We start from the raw sequence: 20108 nt of genomic DNA on the forward strand, positions 1-20108 counted from the left end.
TATAAGCTAGCAATTTCAGTACTTCAATCTATTAAAGATTTTCTGAAAAAGCTGCAGAAATTGTTTTTAATTCAGGTGTCACTGGATGTAAATGCAAAATTTCCTTGTAGTGTAGAATATGAGTAGTTTATAAAATACAGGCAGTTTCTTTTGTAAATACAATTTCATTACTGAAATCTTCATTGTTAATTTGAATGTTGGAATTTGGACAAGTAATACCACAGTTGTCTTCTCTTGGAGTTTAAAATTCAAGCAGATTGAAGAAACTCAAAGTTCATTGCACTCTTCTTATGCACACATTATGCTCAGCCAATTCCCCACTTGTCAGTCATCTTCTAAAATGAGTGCATTTTTCCTTTTTATTTTCATTTAGTTCTTATCCGCCAGCAAAAGCTTTGTGATTAACTCAATAGGTTACATTTAACACGACTAAAATACTTCTTTAATGGAAGTATCCACATTTGGAGTTCAATGGAATAAAGACATGTGCACATATCTAATGTTCAGTATTTCTTGACTTTTTAGAGAGGAGAAACAAAGTTTGGTGTCTGATGCGAGTAGCCAGAAATGGCACCTGGTTATAAGGGGAAAATTACCAAACAGAAGAAAATATCTTCTGAAAAATACCGGAAGAGAAAATGCCTGCCAGCCAGAAAACCATTAGCCTGGGAACTAGGCCTGTGAACCCAAAGCATCCCTGGTAAGTGCAGCTCTGGTACTGGACACATCCTGAGACACCATCAGTAAGTGTAAACCTAAGGAACCGTATCAGCAACTTACCATCCGAAAAAGTAAAGAATAGTATAGAGAAAGGGAAAAACATCCTGAGAAAGAAACAATATGTAATTGCCATTGGCTGTTCAAACTGCAAGAGCAGGAAGTCTGGAAAAAAAAAAATTATCTGAAAGAACAGAAAACAGTCATCTATTGGCTGCCCCAGGTGAAAAACAGGAATTAACAGCATCTACTAACTGCTCAAGGGGTGGTGTTCTATGCCCTCTTGTGTTTCTAGGTCATGAAAATTATTTCATTTTTATCCCAAAATAGAGCCTCTCTGACAAGTTCCCATGCTGCACATACTTTTCCTTTTCTTAAACAGGTTCAAGTCTACATGTACATTTTCTATGAGATCTCTGACTTGTGCCAAGGATGCCTGGCTGACTCCAAACTCCATGACACAGATAATCTTTGGAGTGAGTCTCTGTTATTTTACTGGTCCCCATCCAGGCCTACTTTTGGAGTTGGTTCAGTTTGTCTTCCTACTCCTGGGATGGTTGGGTTCCCTTCTAGGATCATTTTGTCCTTCTGTCTGGGATGGTTTGGTTTCCTTCTGAGATCTGTCTAATGCACCTCATAGCAGTCTTATACCGTGAACATACATATATATATATACGCATGAAGAATTCTATCAGATCTGCTGTTGTATTATTGATAAAGTTGCTTCACTACTGGTAAGTTCGTACTAACCTATAATAGTATATACATACTTGCTTGTTTCTGTTACTGATTGTTGCTGTAACTGACTGCTGCCATATTAATCATGGCTGTCATATTATTGTTTATTGCTGCTAATAATGTGTAATAGCTTGAGATAGATATACTTGTATCTTGCTTTATTTAGCATATTTACTGTGGTGGTTTTTGTGCTATTTGTTGTAATCTAATGAAGTTGAGGAATTTAGAGGCTAAAAGTTTCTGAGTCCTTATGTATCATGGAATACAAGAAACCCACCATCATGGTATCTATACGCCCAAAAGACAAGATAACTTTTCAGGTCATGACAGCATCCCAAACAGAAATTATAATTCCAAGTGCTATTTTACAATAGCAGGTCTAAAATGCCATAATATTAGAATACTGTACATCTTAATTCATTTTTAAATCACAGAAATAAGCAACAGCTAAACACTTTAGCATAACAATTTGTTCTTACTGAGGGCAAAATGCGGATTTTGCAGGTTACTGGTTTACAAATTCCTTTAACAAGGGTAGTCAGTATCTGGAAAAAGGAAAAGAAAGAAAAACATGATCATAACAATGATGTTAATAAAGCTCTCCTCCTTTCTCTCCCTAAAGATACAAATAAATTAGAACAATGTAACACTAGTTAGTGCTCCTCTATAAAGAATCTTACATGCTAGACAGATACATGAAGTCAATTAAGTATATAATTTTATCCGATTAATATACAAACCTATTTCTAGTCCAAATAATTTTTATTTCCAATTTTTTTTAATTTTAACTGGATTTTTATAGAGCTATTATCTGCTGCTGGTGTTTCAATACTGCTTTTGGAATGAGGCAACCAGTAAACTTTGATAATTTCAAAATAAAGTGCAAAAGTTTTTCATTTTCATGCAGCTGTTTTCAGAGTTTCTGAGCTGTGAGCTTCTTATGAGAAGTAAATATAAGTATTCCAGAAAAAGAGATTCTTTTTTAAAAAATGAAAGTCTTGAAAATGAAAAAATGAAAAGGAAATCTCAAACAACATCATTTAATCTTCTAAAAGAAAACAAAAATTATAAACCAAATTCCATGCTTAACACAAAACACACTTTATTCATTAAAACAAGCTTAGAATAGCAGATAAATGAACAGTTGTTAGTTTAAACATTTAAGAACTAGGCTACACAAAATCTCCTTTTCACAGGCTGAATTTAAGACCAACAGATGATACTTGAAAGGGCCATGTAATGTCCTACATATGTTTAAATCACTGCATAACTATACAATAAGTGGTACCAGAAATTGAATAGCTGTCTAAATAAAACAGTGGAAATCAGTTGATCCTGATTGTTAGCAGAAAAATATTTGGTTTTCAACTGTTTTTTGAGATATTATCACACATGCTAGTCTGAGCACACTTCTCTTTTATAAAATGGATGGTATGGCAAGTAAATTATTTCCTTCAAAGTTTTGTATACTGTGAAACTTGAATTTTAGTTCCTGCACTATTAGGTTCTAAATACAAAAAAGAGCTGTTATAGCTAGCACTCACAAGCCCTTAGCAGCTGGCAAGTGTCACCTTGCACTGGCTACTGAAATCTTTCCTAAGTAGGATTCTCCCAAATAAAACAGTAAGGTCCAAAAAAAATAACCTAAAACTCCTCTTCAGTATTTTTAATATGTACTATATTTGCATAGAAATGAAACTGAAATGACGTAATTTTCCAAACATCATCACTATAGCATTTTTCCTGCAATAACTTCATCAGCAGATCTTACAAGCTTCCGGGCAGCCTCATTACAGATTCCAGTGTGAGAACCACACCCTACACTTTTTAATCATACAGAAAGCTTGATTTGGAACTGTAATTACAGCTGTCTTTTGCAGACTATGAGTTTAGTTACCCCTTTGCAGCTAGTTAAGAATAATCTTTATGCATAAGATTTTACTCCCTATTAACATCTTAAATTTAAAAGAACAATTCCAAATTTTTGAACACCAGGTTTCCTGCTCTTCTGATGACAGAAATGAAATGTAATGGTTGTAGAGGGGAGGAAGCTGCTAGCAATCATATTTACAACTGCCTCTCATTCCTATGAGAAATTTTTGCTATATTTACTTCTAGCCTGTTGTTTTCCTCTCAGTTCCCACTAATTTTTTTTATTCCAGCCTTCATCACCTCATACTTTATAAATTACAATTTAATTCTGGATGGTATTACCCACCTTACCTAATTCACTATGTAAGTGAACACCATGTAGGCCTTAAAAAATTTGGTTCTGGCTCCAGCTCTGCATTGCTAGCTGACTTCCTGCAGACAACACCACTTAATTGGATTCTGTGCTCTCTTTTGGAAAATTGAGACTGATACAATTTCCAAAAATACTTTGAGATCACGATTAGAACACTTGCACTTTTGCTTTTCCTACCAGCTAATGAAACAGAGTAAGAGTACAGTCTGTTGCACTTAAATTCTTGCTTTGGCACAACCAGTAATGCTTCCAGCTGATGAATGGTCGGTTTGTACAGCTTCGCTAACAATGTGGCTCTTCACACCAAGAGATTCTTAGATTTGGCAAAAGGCTAACACTCTGTCATGGTTATAACGTGCCCTTCTAATGCAGGTCCTCAGAGAATGAAATAAATGCTGCAAAACAACCTGTTTTCACATCTGAGCTTACAAAGAATAGTATCTAACCAATGGATGAGCTTGTGGAAACTGTGTAAGTCCTACTACCCTACAAAGCTGAATGATGTTACCATAATAAAAAGGACTGACTCAGCATACATTTTAGACAGAAGGAAAAGGCAGAAACTGCAGGGATCAGAAAGAGACTGGCCGTGGTTCAGAAGAGTCATGCAAATGAGTTAAGAAAGTCCAGTCTCTTCAAAAGACTGAGCTACGCCAAAGAACCCTTAAACCAAAACACACTCAGGAGTACCATAGGAAAAGGCAGATAAATGATTTTGGTATTTTTATTTTGTCTAGATCTGCGTACTTCTGATAGTACAAGAAATGAAGAATGTAAATATTAGCTACTGTGTACCACGATTCAGTTATTACTGAGAAGTGAACTGTGAACTAGAATTGCCCCCAGGAAGTCTGAAGGAAGATAGAGTGAACAACTAAAAGCTATGGGAAAACAAGACAAAGTTCACAGTCAATTCATCTGAATTATGAAGAATCTAGTTTTTACACAAAAAGAAAATGAAATAACTAAATACTAAGAATGTTCCTGGAAACCCAGAGCATTGTCTGGACTCCATTTAATCTCAGGAAGCTTAGAAGTCCTTTGCAAAAAACAAAAATTAAAAAAACCCATATTATATATTACATGTACACAGATGCATACATATATACATATATATTTTTTTTTTTTCATATGTATTTCTACAGGAGACCTCATAGCAGCATTCCAGTATCTGAAGAGGGGCTACAGGGATGCTGCGGATGGACCCTTCATTAAGTACTGTAGTGACAGGACAAGGTGTATTGGGTTAAAACTTAAACAGGGGAAGTTTAGATTGGATAAAAGGAAAAAATTCTTTCCTGTAAGGGTGGTGAGGCACTGGAATGGATTGCCCAGGGAAGTTGTGAATGTTCTATCCCTGGTGGTGTTCAAGGCCAGGTTGGACAGAGCCTCAGGTGACATGGTTTAGTGTGAGGTGTCCCTTCCATGGCAGGGGGGTTGGAACTAGATGATCTTCAGGTCCTTTCCAAACCTAACTATTCTATGATATACAAGTGATTATATATACACATATATACATACTTATGAACCTTTTTCATACTGATACACATGGCATTTTATACAGAACTAAATGCATATGCACATAAAACTCCTCCCTCTGCAAATATAGCAGCACATGTGAAAGTTTCATGATGGGGCTACAGAACTGATGGACAGCGGTAGAGCAGTTGATGTCATCTACCAGGACTTGGGCAAAGCGTTCAACACTGTCCCACACGACGTCCTTGTCTCTAAATTGGAGAGACATCAGTTTGATGGATGGACCACTCGGTGCATAAAGAACTGGCTGGATGGCCGCACACAAAGAGTTGTGGTCAATGGCTCAATGTCCAGCTGGAGACCAGTAACGAGTGGTTCCCCTCAGGGATTGGTGTTGGGGCCGGTCTTGTTTAACATCTTCGTCACTGACATGGACAGTGGGATTGAGTGCGCCCTCAGCAAGTCTGGCGATGACACCAAGCTGTGTGGTTCGGTTGATACGCTGGAGGAAAGGAATGCCATGCAGGGGGACCTTGACACGCTTGTGAGGTGGGCTGATGCCAACCTCATGAAGTTTAACCATGCCAAGTGCAAGGTCCTACACCTGGGTGGGAGCAATCCCAGGTACAGCTACAGGCTGGGCAGAGAAGAGATTCAGAGCAGCCCTGTGGAGAAGGACTTGGGGGTGCTGGTCGATGAGAAAATGAACATGAGCCGGCTTCAGTGTGTGCTTGCAGCCCAGAAAGCCAACTGTATCCTGGGCTGCATCAAAAGGAGTGTGACTAGCAGGTCGAAGGAAGTGATCCTGCCCCTTTACTCTGCTCTTGTGAGACCTCACTTGGTGTATTGTGTGCAGTTCTGGTGTCCTCAACATAAAAAGGACATGGATCTGTTGGAACAAGTCCAGAGGAGGGCCACGAGAATGATCAGGGGACTGGAGCACCTCCCATATGAAGATAGGCTTAGAAAGTTGGGGCTGTTCATCCTGGAGAAGAGAAGGCTGCGTGGAGACCTCATAGCAGCCTTCCAGTATCTGAAAGGGGCCTATAGGGATCCTGGGGAGGGACTCTTCATTAGGGACTGCGGTGATAGGACAAGGGGTAATGGGTTAAAACTTGAACAGGGGAAGTTTAAATTGGATATAAGGAAGAAATTCTTTCCTGTTAGGGTGGTGAGGCACTGGAATAGGTTGCCCAGGGAGGTTTGTGAATGCTTCATCCCTGGCAGTGTTCAAGGCCAGGTTGGACGAGGCCTTGGGTGACATGGTTTAGAGCAAGGTGTCCCTGCCCATGGCAGTGGGGTTGGAACTTGATGATTTTAAGGTCCTTTCCAACCCTAACTATTCTATGATTCTATGAAAAGGAGGAAGGTAGCAATTTTATAGTCCAGACAATGACAAGGAGAACTAGCTCAGGATTATTTATCCGTGACCTTAATTTCAGTATTTGAAACTGATTATTCCATTCTAGCTTTTACAAATTTGTCTTGTATATGTTCATTCCCCTTCCAGTAGAGCACCACAGCATATAATACTTTTCAAAGCAGTTTAAAATCCACAAGGTGATACTTACAGACTCTATTCTGTCAGGATCAGATAGCAGTGCTGCTCCCATACCTCCCTGCGAAAAAGTACAGAAATTGTTACAGATTAGGCAAGCACATTTTTCAACTCAATTATTTTGCCTAATAGCAGACCGTAGCAAAAGTACTGTGTCATACTGAGGAAAACAAAAAGGGGGTGGGGAAGATGACAAAACCTAAAATGCAGGAGTATTAGTGAATGCTTTCATGAAACATTGCCTAGAACTGTATCAGAATAATTATGCAGTAATTCAGGACACCAGATTGCTCGCATTACTTTATGGAGCAGACAGGATTTCAAAAAGCCATTTTTAGCATTTGTAATCATAAAATTTCTACTCATTAAGTGACAGCTGAACAGAGTTATTGTTTTAACATTACACAACATTTGAGAGGTCTTGATGTCCATAGTTTCTGTCTACACACTACAGTTAGAAAAACAGGCTAAGACAAATTAAGTGGCTGTATTGAACACAAATTATGAACACTTTAACAACTTAGTATTTTAGCTGTTCTTTCTACCTATTTCATTTGCATACGTAGACCTGGAGGCCAACAGGCAAACATACGTTCAAAATTGTATGCATTTTTTTGACCCAAAACTTCTGTTGGAGATTAACCACCAGCATTTACATTTTCGATCTTTCATCCTAGCACAGGAAGGATGTTTTGGTGTTTCGTTCTTAAATACGATTCTGTGGAAGGATAAAATAGTCTTCCATGTAATTTGGTAGAAAACAGAAAGTAATAAAGACTAAAGAAAACATTTAACAGAAGTACCATGAGACCATTATAAATTTAACGATGCATCCTCAGCATGACTATGATTCCTTGATAATACCACTATCTCAAAAGCTATCTGTAGAATAAAAGAGGAAGTTCGGAAACAACAGAATCTAAATACATAAAGATACCAGAACAGGGAAAATAAGTATTTCACATTCTTTTAAATTCAAATTTTAATTTTTACCATACCTCACTTAACCTTGTCATTTTCATAGTTACCATCAAAACAAAGAAGTTAATAGAATTAAAACCACAAAAATCCTAGAAATGTATGTGGGTAAAATTATTCACAAGTTAGATGGAATCTACTAAAATTTAAGCAATTGTTCTTCAGAGTGAAAGCCAACCTACAAAACTAAGAAGCAGTGAAATGATAAGTGCAATACTTATCTATTCTGCAGGAACATCTGACATAAAAATGGAGATCCATGGTCTAATTCATTGATCCTTTACCTATACACTAACTGGCTTAACAAACAGCTTGACTATTCTGTTTAGTCACAGACGACAAAAGACTAATTTAGAACTGCATGTGTTTAACTCAAAAAAAAACCCCACGTTTTAACTGATCTATCTTCCTCACACTTAAAACTGACCAATAATTGAAGTCAGGTTTGATAAACTGCCAATGTTTGCTTGCTCGTATGACAAACTATGACTCCTATTAAGGCTAGAGCAAAACATATTTCACTCATTCAACAGATTAGTGACCTCAGGAAGGCATTAAAAAAACCCTAACAAACCCTTTATTTTATTTCACCTTATGCAGCCTGACAGAGTTTTCAGAATTCTAAACTTTGTACAATAATACAATTTAGCAACCTCATTATGTTTTTTTTCAATATTCAGCAGTCATTTTGGCAGCAAATACAACTACCACTTGCTCCACAATAACCTGAGCTTACAAACTACATACATGCTCACCCACTTAAGGATATTGTCTGTTTAATTATATGACCAAACCTATTCTCAAGAGAGATTACTAATAGAGTATTACTTTACTGTCTTACAGCCATGACAAGTTCAAGAATCTTTTGTTCATTGCAAAAAATGAACTCAAGTTCATCTACATGAAAACTTTACTGCTTAAATTTGTTCAACTAAAAAAAAACAAAAAAAAACCCCATGTATTCTGCATCCCCAAGAACGAAAAAGCTTATTTAAAAGTAACCTTAGTAGAATATTCCTTTGGGCATCCCATGTTGATATCAATACCAGCTACATCATTCTCTCTGAAAGAAAGAAAAAAATTAAAATATTTCTTATCATATTAGAACATGAATCAGGAAATAGGCATCTTCCCAGGAAACTTGTTTCATCATTAAGGCTTAAATGAGAATTTAAGGTTTTTATTTGGACTTCTGAATTTTTAGCTTCTCACTTATGTAAGAAGTTACATACTTATTTTAACTGTGGCCTAAAGATCAGTTAGTCCACAGGTTTCAGTGACCAGTGTTGTGCAGAAACTGCATAAACACATCTTAAATATGTTTATACAGGATTAAGTATGTGCAAGTATATCCACCACTAAATTCACCACCATCACTAAAACAAGTCCTATTGAAATGCCCATCTACTTTAAATGGAGGCTTAAAACCATCTTTTAAAAAGTTTTGAGACACATGTTTATTTCTGTACAATCCTGGGCTTCAAACCACAAGCAGTAGGAGACATTTTCAGGCATATCTGTCTTATTTGCAGCTCTGCAATACCCAGGAAAAATTTATATTGGAGACATCAAGGACACACTGCACCAACATAAAACCATCAATCCCAGTAAAGAACTTAGGAAGCTTCTGCTTTGAGCAAGTATTTTAAATAGAAGTTGTAGTTATATCACTGGCCTTTTGAGATGCTGCACTCCAATGTGCAGCCCCTCTAGAACTTTTCTTGGTCCTATCAAGACCTACCTTGGTACTCTCATAAAAAAGTATCTTCCAAAAAAATTCCTCTGTAAAAAAGACCAAATCAAACAAACAACAAACCAACCCATGGTAGGAAGGAGTGAGAGAAGATGACTTACACAAGTTTAGCTACTGCTAGGGCTCTTTCAGCATCTGCTGAACCCTGTTGGTAGAACAAGAGGATTTATAATTATAAAATACATCAAATTAATAAAATAAATGCACTCACTTGCAGATACGCATATTAACCTACAGCAGTATCAAATGTTCTAAGCCCATCAAATTAGATATTTATTTATCATGTTCTTAAGAAGCTCCATTATTAATAGCTCTACAGCCTCTACCTATTCCAGGGCTGTTACCGCCACTGAAAAAGGTCTTTTTCAGTATCTAATGCAGTTTAGTCCTTCCCTTCCACCAACCCCAATCACCTCTTGTCCTACATAAAGAGGTCTCAAAAAGTAAATTACTACCTTTTTCTCTCTAGCAGATTTTAATCCATTTGTGTAATGTTATATGCAGACATTAATGCTCTCTTATCTACACTAACCAATGCCATTTCTTTCAGTCCTTCCAGTGGGACTTTTTACTGAACAGTGTTAAAACTTAAACACGTGATCAAACAGCAGCATAATTTATATCTGGTACATTTAGAAATGTATCAAAGATACTGATTACAAAACCAGGCTGCTGCCACAGAGAACAGAATTAATCATCTCTTCTGAAAACAGCTGTACAGGGAGCTTATAATGCAGCATCTTGATCAAAGAACAGAAATTCTGCAACAGGTCTGGTGTGAAACTTTACCTCCACCTGAAGCATCAAAAAATTTGATAAGTCTACAATAGACAGCTGCTTTAGACTTCTATTAATGTTACTAGCACTGCCTTAACTATGTTGTTACTAGCAGAGTACCTGCGGTTGGTTTCTTACCATCTGAAAGACAACACAGTGCCTCTCCCTTTCACAGGTTCTGAAAACAACTCTTTCATTAGGTGCAACGAAGTCCACTGTTTCAAGTACTTCTATATGAAGTGGGAAGACAAAAATCATACACAAATGTCACCATAAAGGAAGTTAGATGACTATGTAATTTTGCTATCAAGTAAGTCTTTTGCGAACAGCAGAACTAATGGCATCCTACCTCCTCCATATCCTTGCAGTATATTTTTTGCACATTACTGTTCCCCTCCCTTAGCACTCCCTAATCATCCCTAGCCTGTTTCTTGGAAAAGCATCAGACCCAGCACAAGTCTAAGGATGAATCAGCCAGAATGAACGTAACATTACCATTTTGGGAAGGGGCAGTAGGAAAAAAAAAGATCTGTAGTGGATTTCTGTTCCCCTACAGGGACACTACAAGCAACTGTTCCTGACGCTGCTCAGCTGGGGAGGTCCCAAAGATACCTTTTTAAGAACTTCTCTGTGAAAATCATATTAGGTCAAATCTAGCCCATGGACCTCAAGTTAATAAAAGAATGACAAATTGTAAGATCTTGTCTATCTTGCTTCCTTACTGCAGTAGACTAAAAGCTGTGTATATTATAACGTCGTAAATAGCTAACATTTATAAAGACTTGTGATTGAAAACTGTCTCTACCGCAGTCCAAATGATTTTTTCTTGGACACTATCAAACTTTTCTCAATAAACTAAAAGCCTTTTAACTAATATTGGTTTTGCTCAGATTTTATATTAGCACATATACAAGTAAAATTTCTCGGGTGAAAAAAAACCCCAAACCAACAAACCCATAAATTAAACAAAAAGCAAACAAACAAATAAAAACCCCCAAACACATAAAATCCCTACAAACCAACCAAAAAACAAGTTTTTACTGTTTAGTATAGTAAAACATGAAAGCAATAGAGAGGCTGAAGTCAGTATGTAGATACAGAATTGAGACGGGTTAACTGTATTAATTACAGTTTTATTATTTGTCTTCTTAACCCACATAAAATTAAAGTTTTGACATTTTAAGCAATGCACTGGAACTTTACTATCCTGTCTATTTCAGCTAGTTTCTAGTTTCTTTCACCTGCTGCCAGGAAGCATAATGCTGAAACATTAATTATGGATTTCCAACACCAATCCCCTTTTTATTAATAACAAAAAAAAAAAAGGAAGATGTAATTCCACTAGCTAAAATTTAACTTTAGAAGGCCTATAAAGTCTTTAACTTTAGAAGACCTACACCTGCACACTCTGTGACTCAGTTTTTTAACAGAACACTCATCAAATCCTTGCAATAAACTAAGTCAATGTTTGGTGCCCTGTGTTAGGGCAGCAAAAAAAAAGTCACTTACTAATGTTAGCCCTATTCTCAAAAAAGAGTTTATGCTTTTTCTGAAGGGCACTAACTGAACTATTAAAATTCCTAAAGAAGGGAAAGTTTGAAACTGGAGAGCAGAAGACAGGCGTAACCTAGTGCTTCAAAAACTTCTTTTAAATCCCTAGTCACACTTCAGAGAGATTATATATACTGATACCTCACCGTAATCACTATAAAATTACTAGAGAAAAAGAATTACCTTTTATCTAGCCAAAATAATGTTTACAGATATTAACAAAAGAAATGCTATACTTGCCATTTATAACCCTCTTACACTGCAGCATCTTTATGTCAATCAGCTCCTGATAAGAAATAATAAAAATACCTAAGTGAGTTGAAGTGTTTAAGCCATCCAGTCTTAAGCAGTTGCCCATTTTATTAAATAAGAATAACTGGATGTACCAAATATAAAAAAAGAACGCAAATGAAAACAAGCTACTAACTATACAAGTTGCTCAACTTAAGTTCAAAATATGAAATGAAGTTTCAAGATCTGAACATATAAATATGTTAACATAATTCTATGAAGAACCATTTTTCACAGTATCACAGTATCACAGTATGTTAGAGATTGGAAGGGACCTCAAAAGATCATCTAGTCCAATCCCCCTGCCGGAGCAGGAACACCTAGATAAGGTTACACAGGAACGTGTCCAGGCGGGTTTTGAATGTCTCCAAAGAAGGAGATTCCACAACCTCCCTGGGCAGCCTGTTCCAGTGTTCCGTCACCCTCACTGAGAAGAAGTTTCTTCTCAGGTTTAAGTGGAACCTCTTGTGCTCCAATTTGTACCCATTACCCCTTGTCCTTTCATTGTTTGCCACTGAGAAGAGCCTGGCTCCATCCTCGTGACACTCCCCCTTTATATATTTATATACACTAATAAGGTCACCCCTTAATCTCCTCTTCTCCAAACTATAGAGACCCAGCTCCCTCAGTCTTTCCTCATAAGGGAGATGCTCCACTCCCTTAATCATCTTAGTTGCCCTGCGCTGGACTCTCTCCAGCAGGTCCCTGTCCTTTTTAAACTGAGGGGCCCAGAACTGGACACAATATTCCAGATGAGGTCTCACCAGGGCAGAGTAGAGGGGAAGGAGGACCTCTGTCGACCTACTAACCACCCCCCTTCTAATACAACCCAGGATGCCATTGGCCTTCTTGGCCACAAGGGCACAGTGTCGGCTCATGGTCACCCTGTCGTCCACCAGGACCCCCAGGTCCCTCTCCCCTACACTGCTCTCTAACAGGTCGTTCCCCAACCTATACTGGAACCTGCGGTTGTTCCTGCCCAGATGCAGGACTCTACACTTTCCCTTGTTATATTTCATCAAGTTATTCCCCACCCAGCTCTCCAGCCTGTCCAGGTCCCTCTGGATGGCAGCACAGCCTTCTGGCGTGTCGGCCACCCCTCCCAGCTTAGTGTCATCAGCAAACTTGCTGATAGTACACTCAATTCTAAATTTCTTCTAATACCTATCTAACAAGACAGGAACAAAGCACCTAGAGTAGAAGGGGAAGATAACTAACACTTTAGCAACAGACCACCTAAGAATCAGTGTAGATTTGTACTGGCCAAACACATAGGTGAACAAAATAGCAGCTAAGCCTTTAAAACTTCTTTATCACAACCCTGAGTTTGAGCGGTTGTCGTGGTCTAAGCCCACGCCATAAGTCAGCCACGCAGCCCTCTCGCTCACTCCCTCCCTTTCTTCCCCACCCACCCCGCTCCCAGGGAGAATTGAAAGAATGTAACTCCCACGGGTTGAGATAACAGCAGCCCACTAAGGTACAACCACTAACGCTACCACCGATAATAATAATGATAAGGGAAATAACGAGGGAAGAGAATACAATACCACCCATCGACACCCAGCCCAACCAAGCAGTGAGCCAGCCCTTCCGGGTAACTCTCAGTTACATCCTGGACGTGACGTGCTGTGGTATGGAATACCTCTTTGGCTAGTCTGGGTCAGGTGTCCTGTCTCTGCTTCCTCCCAGCTTCCCCTCCTCCCTGGCAGAGCGTAAGACTCAGAAAGTCCTTGGTCAGGCCAAACATTTAAGCAGTAACTAAAAACATTGGTGTTATCAGAGCTGTTCCCAGGCCAAAAGTCAAAAGCACAGCACTGCACCAGTTACTAAGGAGAAAAAATGACTGCTACTGCTGAACCCTGGACAGCAGTTCTCTGCATTTATTAAAAGACAAAATGAAGCTTTGTGTTGACCTTTACTGAAGAACCTACTCTACAGTTACCATCCTTCCAGAATTTGTGCCTTTCATTTAGAAAAGGACCTGAACTTCAATCTACATATATTAGCTCAATTGCAGATTTATGCAACTCAACTTATTAAGAACTGCCTTTAATTGACAAAGGGCTACAGCTTGAGCCAATGTAACTTGTTAGCTGCTGAAATATGCAGTTGTTAATCCAATTGCTACATAAATTGAGGGGGAAAAAAAACCCTCCCATGCTATAAGTGTTAGTTACTTGAACAAGTTTAGTCTATTACAGAATCTCTATTTTAGCAAATAAGACAAGGTTTAAGATCTACAGATTTACAGGTAAAACACAGACATGCAATAAATTAGGCTAGTCTCAATCTATAGGTCATAAGACTATAGGTTTTACGAGTAATGCTTTTAATGTAACTTTTTAAACTAATGCTCATCAGGTACTATTCATGTTAAGTTTGAAACAGCTTTGAGTTCCAAAATGTGGAGGGGACTGGGAGGGAAACTGTAAGACAAAAGGATAAATCAGAAAATGAAACCTTACCATACAGAAAAAGTTACAAAATGTAGTTAACCCTACTTTTCTGTTTCAAACAACTGCAGTATATTTGCCTTAAACAGCAATATTTTCTGCTATCTTGTCAGCTCTGAAGAAAACCTACAAAGCAGTTTTTCTCATAAAATCTATTCAGACAGTTATCTAACTACAAGTACTTATCCATGTCAAAGGCATCTTAACTCTCTCTCCACTGCAATGTTGGGAGGGGCAGAAGACCATGTAGGAGACCTTATTTTTGAGGTGAGATGAAAAAAACGGTCACAGGTGTTCGGTTACATGATTAACTTTCACACTACAGGTTTTGTTATATACTACAACTTAATTATGTTTGCGGGTCTCCTCTTTTGAGGTACAGTTTCTCTGGTATTATAGCAAAGTGTGTGAAGAAGAAACTGGTTTAGCTATACAGTTTACAATACTGAATGAAGCAACTTCTCATGCCCTGTGACTTCAATAGTAAGCAAAGCAGTACCTTTATGTGTGTGGCTTGGTTGACCTGTTTTTTTATTGAAATCAACAATTTCTACATTACTAGCTTATGTTCTATACAATGGCCCTGTCACATCTGTGGTTAGAAATCCAGTAGCTGCACAGTAATGAGGCTCTTTGCTACCAGTAAGAGATACTAGAAAGTACCATAGCTGTCTGAAGCCTCACTCATTTTTAGTGTCTAAGACTTCCAGATACTGTAACTGCATGTGATTTCTTTACTCATGAATGTCCTGGGTTTAGCCGTAAATTTATTTTGCCCCTTCTTAGTAGATGGTGCAATGCTGTGTTTTGGCTTTAGTCTGAGAACAATGCTGCTTAAACACCAATGTCTTAGTTGTTGCTAAGTAATGCTAACTCCAATCAAGGACTTTTCAGTCTCTTGTGCTCTGCAAGTGAGAAGAGGCACAAGAAGCTAGGAGGTAGCAGAGATGGGACACCTGACCCAAATTAGCCAAAAGGCTATTCCATATCACAGCACATCACGCCCAGTACAGAAACTAGGGGGTCACCTGGAAGGGATCGATCACTTCTCCGGTCGGGCTAGGCATCAGTCAGTGGGTAGTGAGCAACTGTACTGTGCATCACTTGTGTTTATTGGCTTTTTCCTTCCCTTTTTAGCTTTATATTCTCTCCCTTGTTACTTCCCCTATTGTTATCATTATTAGTTTTATATTATACTTTAGTTACTGGACTGCTCTTATCTCAGCATGTGAGGTTTACATTCTTTTGATTCTCCTCTGATCCTTTCTGGAACTGGGGGCATAAAAAGGGGAGTTAATGAGTGGCTGCGTGGTGCTGAGTTACTGGCTGGGCTTAACCTGCAACAGCGATCTACACTTAGCCTCCCAGAGAATAAGAAAAGGTACTCTCACTTAATCCTGCATAAAGCAGAGGTCATAATTCATAAAGTGGGAAGCTGTTAACTATTGTTTGTCAAAAAAGAAAAGCACACCTTATTACTCCCAATTTTGTATCAGACAGCAGCAACTATTCTACTGAATTTTGAGAGTTCTTCTGAATTGTTCAGCAACAACTATTTCACATGGAGCTGCTGCAACTAATTAAATATTACTTGTAATTCCAGAAGCTAGAGACAAAAGGTGAGCTGTGGCCAAGATAAAAACAGCATACTGTCTCTCAGAACACATCTCTCCCTTCCCCAAAGAGGGGCAGTGAGCAAAATCACAAGATTACTGCTGTAGAGATTCTTGAAGAACATTATAGATGACATATTCGCAGTTTGTTTCAGTCTGTTTTACTGGTATAGATCTAATATTCTCCAGGAATACCAGTATTTAAGGAATGTTTACATTATGTTTAACTCTATTTTTAATTTGAATTGAGTCATTTAACTTGTACTGGTGCAACAGGAGAAGAGCTAATAGAAACACAGAATGATAGAATAGTTAGGGTTGGAAAGAACCTTAAGATCATCAAGCTCCAACCCCCCTGCAATGGGCAGGGGGACCTCACACTAAACCATGTCACCCAAGGCTTCGTCCAACCTGATCTTGAACACTGTCAGAGAAGGAGAACTCACAACCTCCCTGGGCAACCCATTCCAGTGCCTCACCACCCTTACAGGAAAGAATTTCCTCCTTATATCCAATCTAAACTTCCCCTGTTTAAGTTTTAACCTGTTACCCCTTGTCCTGTCACTACAGTCCCTAATGAAGAGTCCTTCCCCAGCATCCCTATAGGCCCCCTTCAGATACTGGAAGGCTGCTATGAGGTCTCCACGCAGCCTTCTCTTCTCCAGGATGAACAGCCCCAACTTTCTCAGCCTATCTTCATATGGGAGGTGCTCCAGTCCCCTGATCATTCTCGTGGCCCTCCTCTGGACTTGTTCCAACAGTTCCATGTCCTTTTTATGTTGAGGACACCAGAACTGCACACAATACTCCAAGTGAGGTCTCACAAGAGCAGAGTAAAGGGGCAGGATCACTTCCTTCGACCTGCTAGTCACACTCCTTTTGATGCAGCCCAGGATACGTTTGGCTTTCTGGGCTGCAAGCGCACACTGAAGCTGGCTCATGCTCATTTTCTCATCGACCAGCACCCCCAAGTCCTTCTCCCCAGGGCTGCTCTGAATCTCTTCTCTGCCCAGCCTGTAGCTGTACCTGGGATTGCTCCCACCCAGGTGTAGGACCTTGCACTTGGCATGGTTAAACTTCATGAGGTTGGCATCAGCCCACCTCACAAGTGTGTCAAGGTCCCCCTGCATGGCATTCCTTTCCTCCAGCGTATCAACCGAACCACACAGCTTGGTGTCATCGGCAAACTTGCTGAGGGCACACTCAATCCCACTGTCCATGTCAGTGATGAAGATGTTAAACAAGACCGGTCCCAACACCGATCCCCTAGGGACACCACTCATTACTGGTCTCCAGCTGGACACTGAGCCATTGACCACAACTCTTTGTGTGCGGCAATCTAGCCAATTCTTCACCCACTGAGTGGTCCGTTCATCAAATTGATGTCTCTTCAATTCAGAGACAAGGATGTCGTGTGGGACAGTGTTGAACGCTGTACACAAGTCCAGGTAGATGACATCAGCTGCTCTACCCCTGTCCATCAGTTCTGTAGCCCCATCATAGAAGGCCACCAAACTGGTCAGGCAGGATTTCCCCTTAGTGAAGCCATGTTGGCTGTCACCAAGCACCTTGTTGTTTTTTATGTGCCTTAGCATGCCTTCCAGGAGAATCTGCTCCAAGATTTTGCCAGGCACAGAGGTGAGACTGACTGGTCTGTAATTCCCTGGGTCATCCATTTTCCCCTTCTTGAAAATGGGGGTTATATTTCCCTTTTTCCAGTCATCGGGAACTTCACCTGACTGCCATCATTTCTGAAATATGATGGCCAGCGGCTTAGCAACTTCATTTGCCAGCTCCTTCAGGACCTGCAGATGGATTTCATCAGGACCCATGGACTTGTGCATGCTTGGATTTTTAAGATGGTCTCAAACCAGTTCCTCTCCTACTGTGGGCCCGAGGTCTTCATTCTCCCAGCACCTGCATCTGCCTTCCAAGACTTGGGTGGTGCGGTCAGAGCCTTTGCCAGTGAAGACCGAGGCAAAGAAGTCATTCAGAACCTCAGCCTTCTCCAAATCCTGTGTAGCTAGTTCTCCTGAGAGCCTCCTGAGGGGGCCTACGTTCTCCCTAGTCTGTTTTTTATTTGCTATGTACCTGTAGAATCCCTTCCTGTTATCCTTAACATCCCTACCCAAGTTTAATTCTAACTGGGCCTTAGCTTTCCTAACCTGATCCCTAGCTTCCCAGACAACCTCCCTGTGCTCTTCCCAGGCCACCTGTCCTTGCTTCCACTTTCTATAAGCCTCTTTTTTCATTTGAATTTTCCTCAGCAGCTCCTTATCCATCCAAAGAGGTCTCCTGGCCCTTCTGCTGCACTTCCTTCTAGTTGGGATGCAACACTATTGAGGTTATAGCAGGTGATCCTTGAATATCAACCAAGAGTCTTGGCCCCCCTGCCCTCTAGGGCTATATCCCATGGAACCTCACTAAGCAGGTTCCTGAAGAGGCCAAAGTCTGCTCTCTTGAAGTCTAGGGCAGTGAGCTTGCTGCACACCCTTCTCACTGTCCTGAGGATCTCAAATTCAACCACCTCATGATCACTGCATCCAAGGCTGCCCTGGAGCGCCACATTTCCAACAAGCCCTTCCCTGTTCGTGAGCACGAGGTCAAGCATGGCACCTCTCCTTGTTGGCTCCTCTGTTACCTGCAGAAGGAAGTTGTCTTCCACACAATCGAGGAACCTCCTGGATTGCCTGTGTCGGGCCATACCATCGCTCCAACAGATGTCAGGGTGGTTGAAGTCCCTCATGAGAACAAGGGCTTGTGAGCGTGAGCCTTTTCCTATCTGTCTATATAGTGCTTCATCTGCAGGTTCTCCTTGACCAGGCGGTCTGTAACAGATCCCCACAGTAATGTCTCCCATCGCTGTTTTCCCTTTAACCCTGACCCACAAACTCTCTGTTAACTGCTCACCTTTCCCCAGACAGAGTTCCATACTCTCCATCCTATCCCTAACATAATAATCATGCTGAAGGAGAAAATGGGGATACTGATGCACTGTAACAACAAAGACAGTGAAGACTAAGTACCTTTAGTTACAGAGCAGTCCTTACCAGTGATACCTGCAGAAAACTGGAGTCTCAACTTGTCAGCTTTAAGAAAAGTGGTTAAGCAACAATGACAGCAACACTGTGACGGGTATATATGGATGCTCTGGGTTAGCACAGCATAACCAGGTGAGACAGTATGTCAGTCTAAAGCTTCCTTCTATGTTATGACTCAAAAAAATAAACCCAAACAAAACCAAACACCAACAATAACCAAAACCCACTAGAATGTGAGGAAATTATCATGTCTTGTCTATGAAAAACTGAAATTATTAAACAGTCTTTAAAAAACGGTTTTGTGTAACTTGAGAACTGCTTAAAGGGAAATGCCTTAAGCCAGGGACCTTTCCCCTTTTTTCTAATGAAAAGTATGTGTAAAAGGAAAAAGTTCTACAATAAACAAACTCTACTGGTACTTTTCTGTACAATTACGTTACTATTTAAGACGCTGTCATCTGCTCATCCTTCATACCTCACAGTACACGATATCAGCACCAAAGTCCAGAGCAAGGAGACGCATAGGCAATGTTCCCACTCTGACCATTGGAGCGAGGATCTTCTTTCCTCTAAAACACAGAGCTGTGTTCACCGTCATTCCTGTTGCGGCAATACCTGAGAGAGAAAATCGCAGGAGAGCGATATGGAATAGCTTTTCCTACTCGTGAACGCCCAGAACTTTCCTTTGGCGGGAAGGAGGGTGGGAGCAGCGTGTGGCCTGGTCACATCTGACAGCGCTCCCATGGCAGCGAGCCAGCCGGCCTCTCCCCTTCTGCTCCCTCAGCGGTCCCTGAGGTGCCAGGGCGGCCCGTGGGGGATCCTTCCCCGAGCAGGCGCGCTGGGCCGCCTCTGCCAGAGCCGCTTAGGGCCATGTTTGCTCCCCTCGCGGGGGTCAGCTCTCAGCCGCCAGCCAA

General features: G+C 40.2%; 1 protein-coding gene across 3 annotated transcripts in view; it reads right to left on the reverse strand.

Annotated features, from left to right (window-relative positions):
- Window positions 1-20108, reverse strand: part of DUS2 (dihydrouridine synthase 2) — a 32232-nt gene that overhangs the window by 11881 nt on the left and 243 nt on the right. For all 3 annotated transcript variants that reach the window (XR_009724013.1, XM_061344115.1, XM_061344114.1), the window contains exons 2-8: window positions 19670-19809; window positions 12037-12082; window positions 10384-10475; window positions 9570-9613; window positions 8718-8778; window positions 6751-6798; window positions 1935-2000 (exon numbers count right to left, since the gene is read on the reverse strand). Coding sequence is in view for 2 of the 3 variants with exons in the window: in XM_061344115.1 (XP_061200099.1) it covers window positions 1935-2000; window positions 6751-6798; window positions 8718-8778; window positions 9570-9613; window positions 10384-10475; window positions 12037-12082; window positions 19670-19792 (480 nt within the window). In the remaining variant the exon portion in view is untranslated. The remainder of the gene's footprint in view (window positions 1-1934; window positions 2001-6750; window positions 6799-8717; window positions 8779-9569; window positions 9614-10383; window positions 10476-12036; window positions 12083-19669; window positions 19810-20108) is intronic.

This window comes from Neopsephotus bourkii, unplaced genomic scaffold (assembly GCF_033783945.1).
Source record: "Neopsephotus bourkii isolate Nb327-2 ecotype Australia unplaced genomic scaffold, CSIRO-AGI_Nbou_v1 NB_1863, whole genome shotgun sequence".
In the NCBI taxonomy this organism is placed as follows: Eukaryota; Metazoa; Chordata; class Aves; order Psittaciformes; family Psittacidae; genus Neopsephotus; species Neopsephotus bourkii.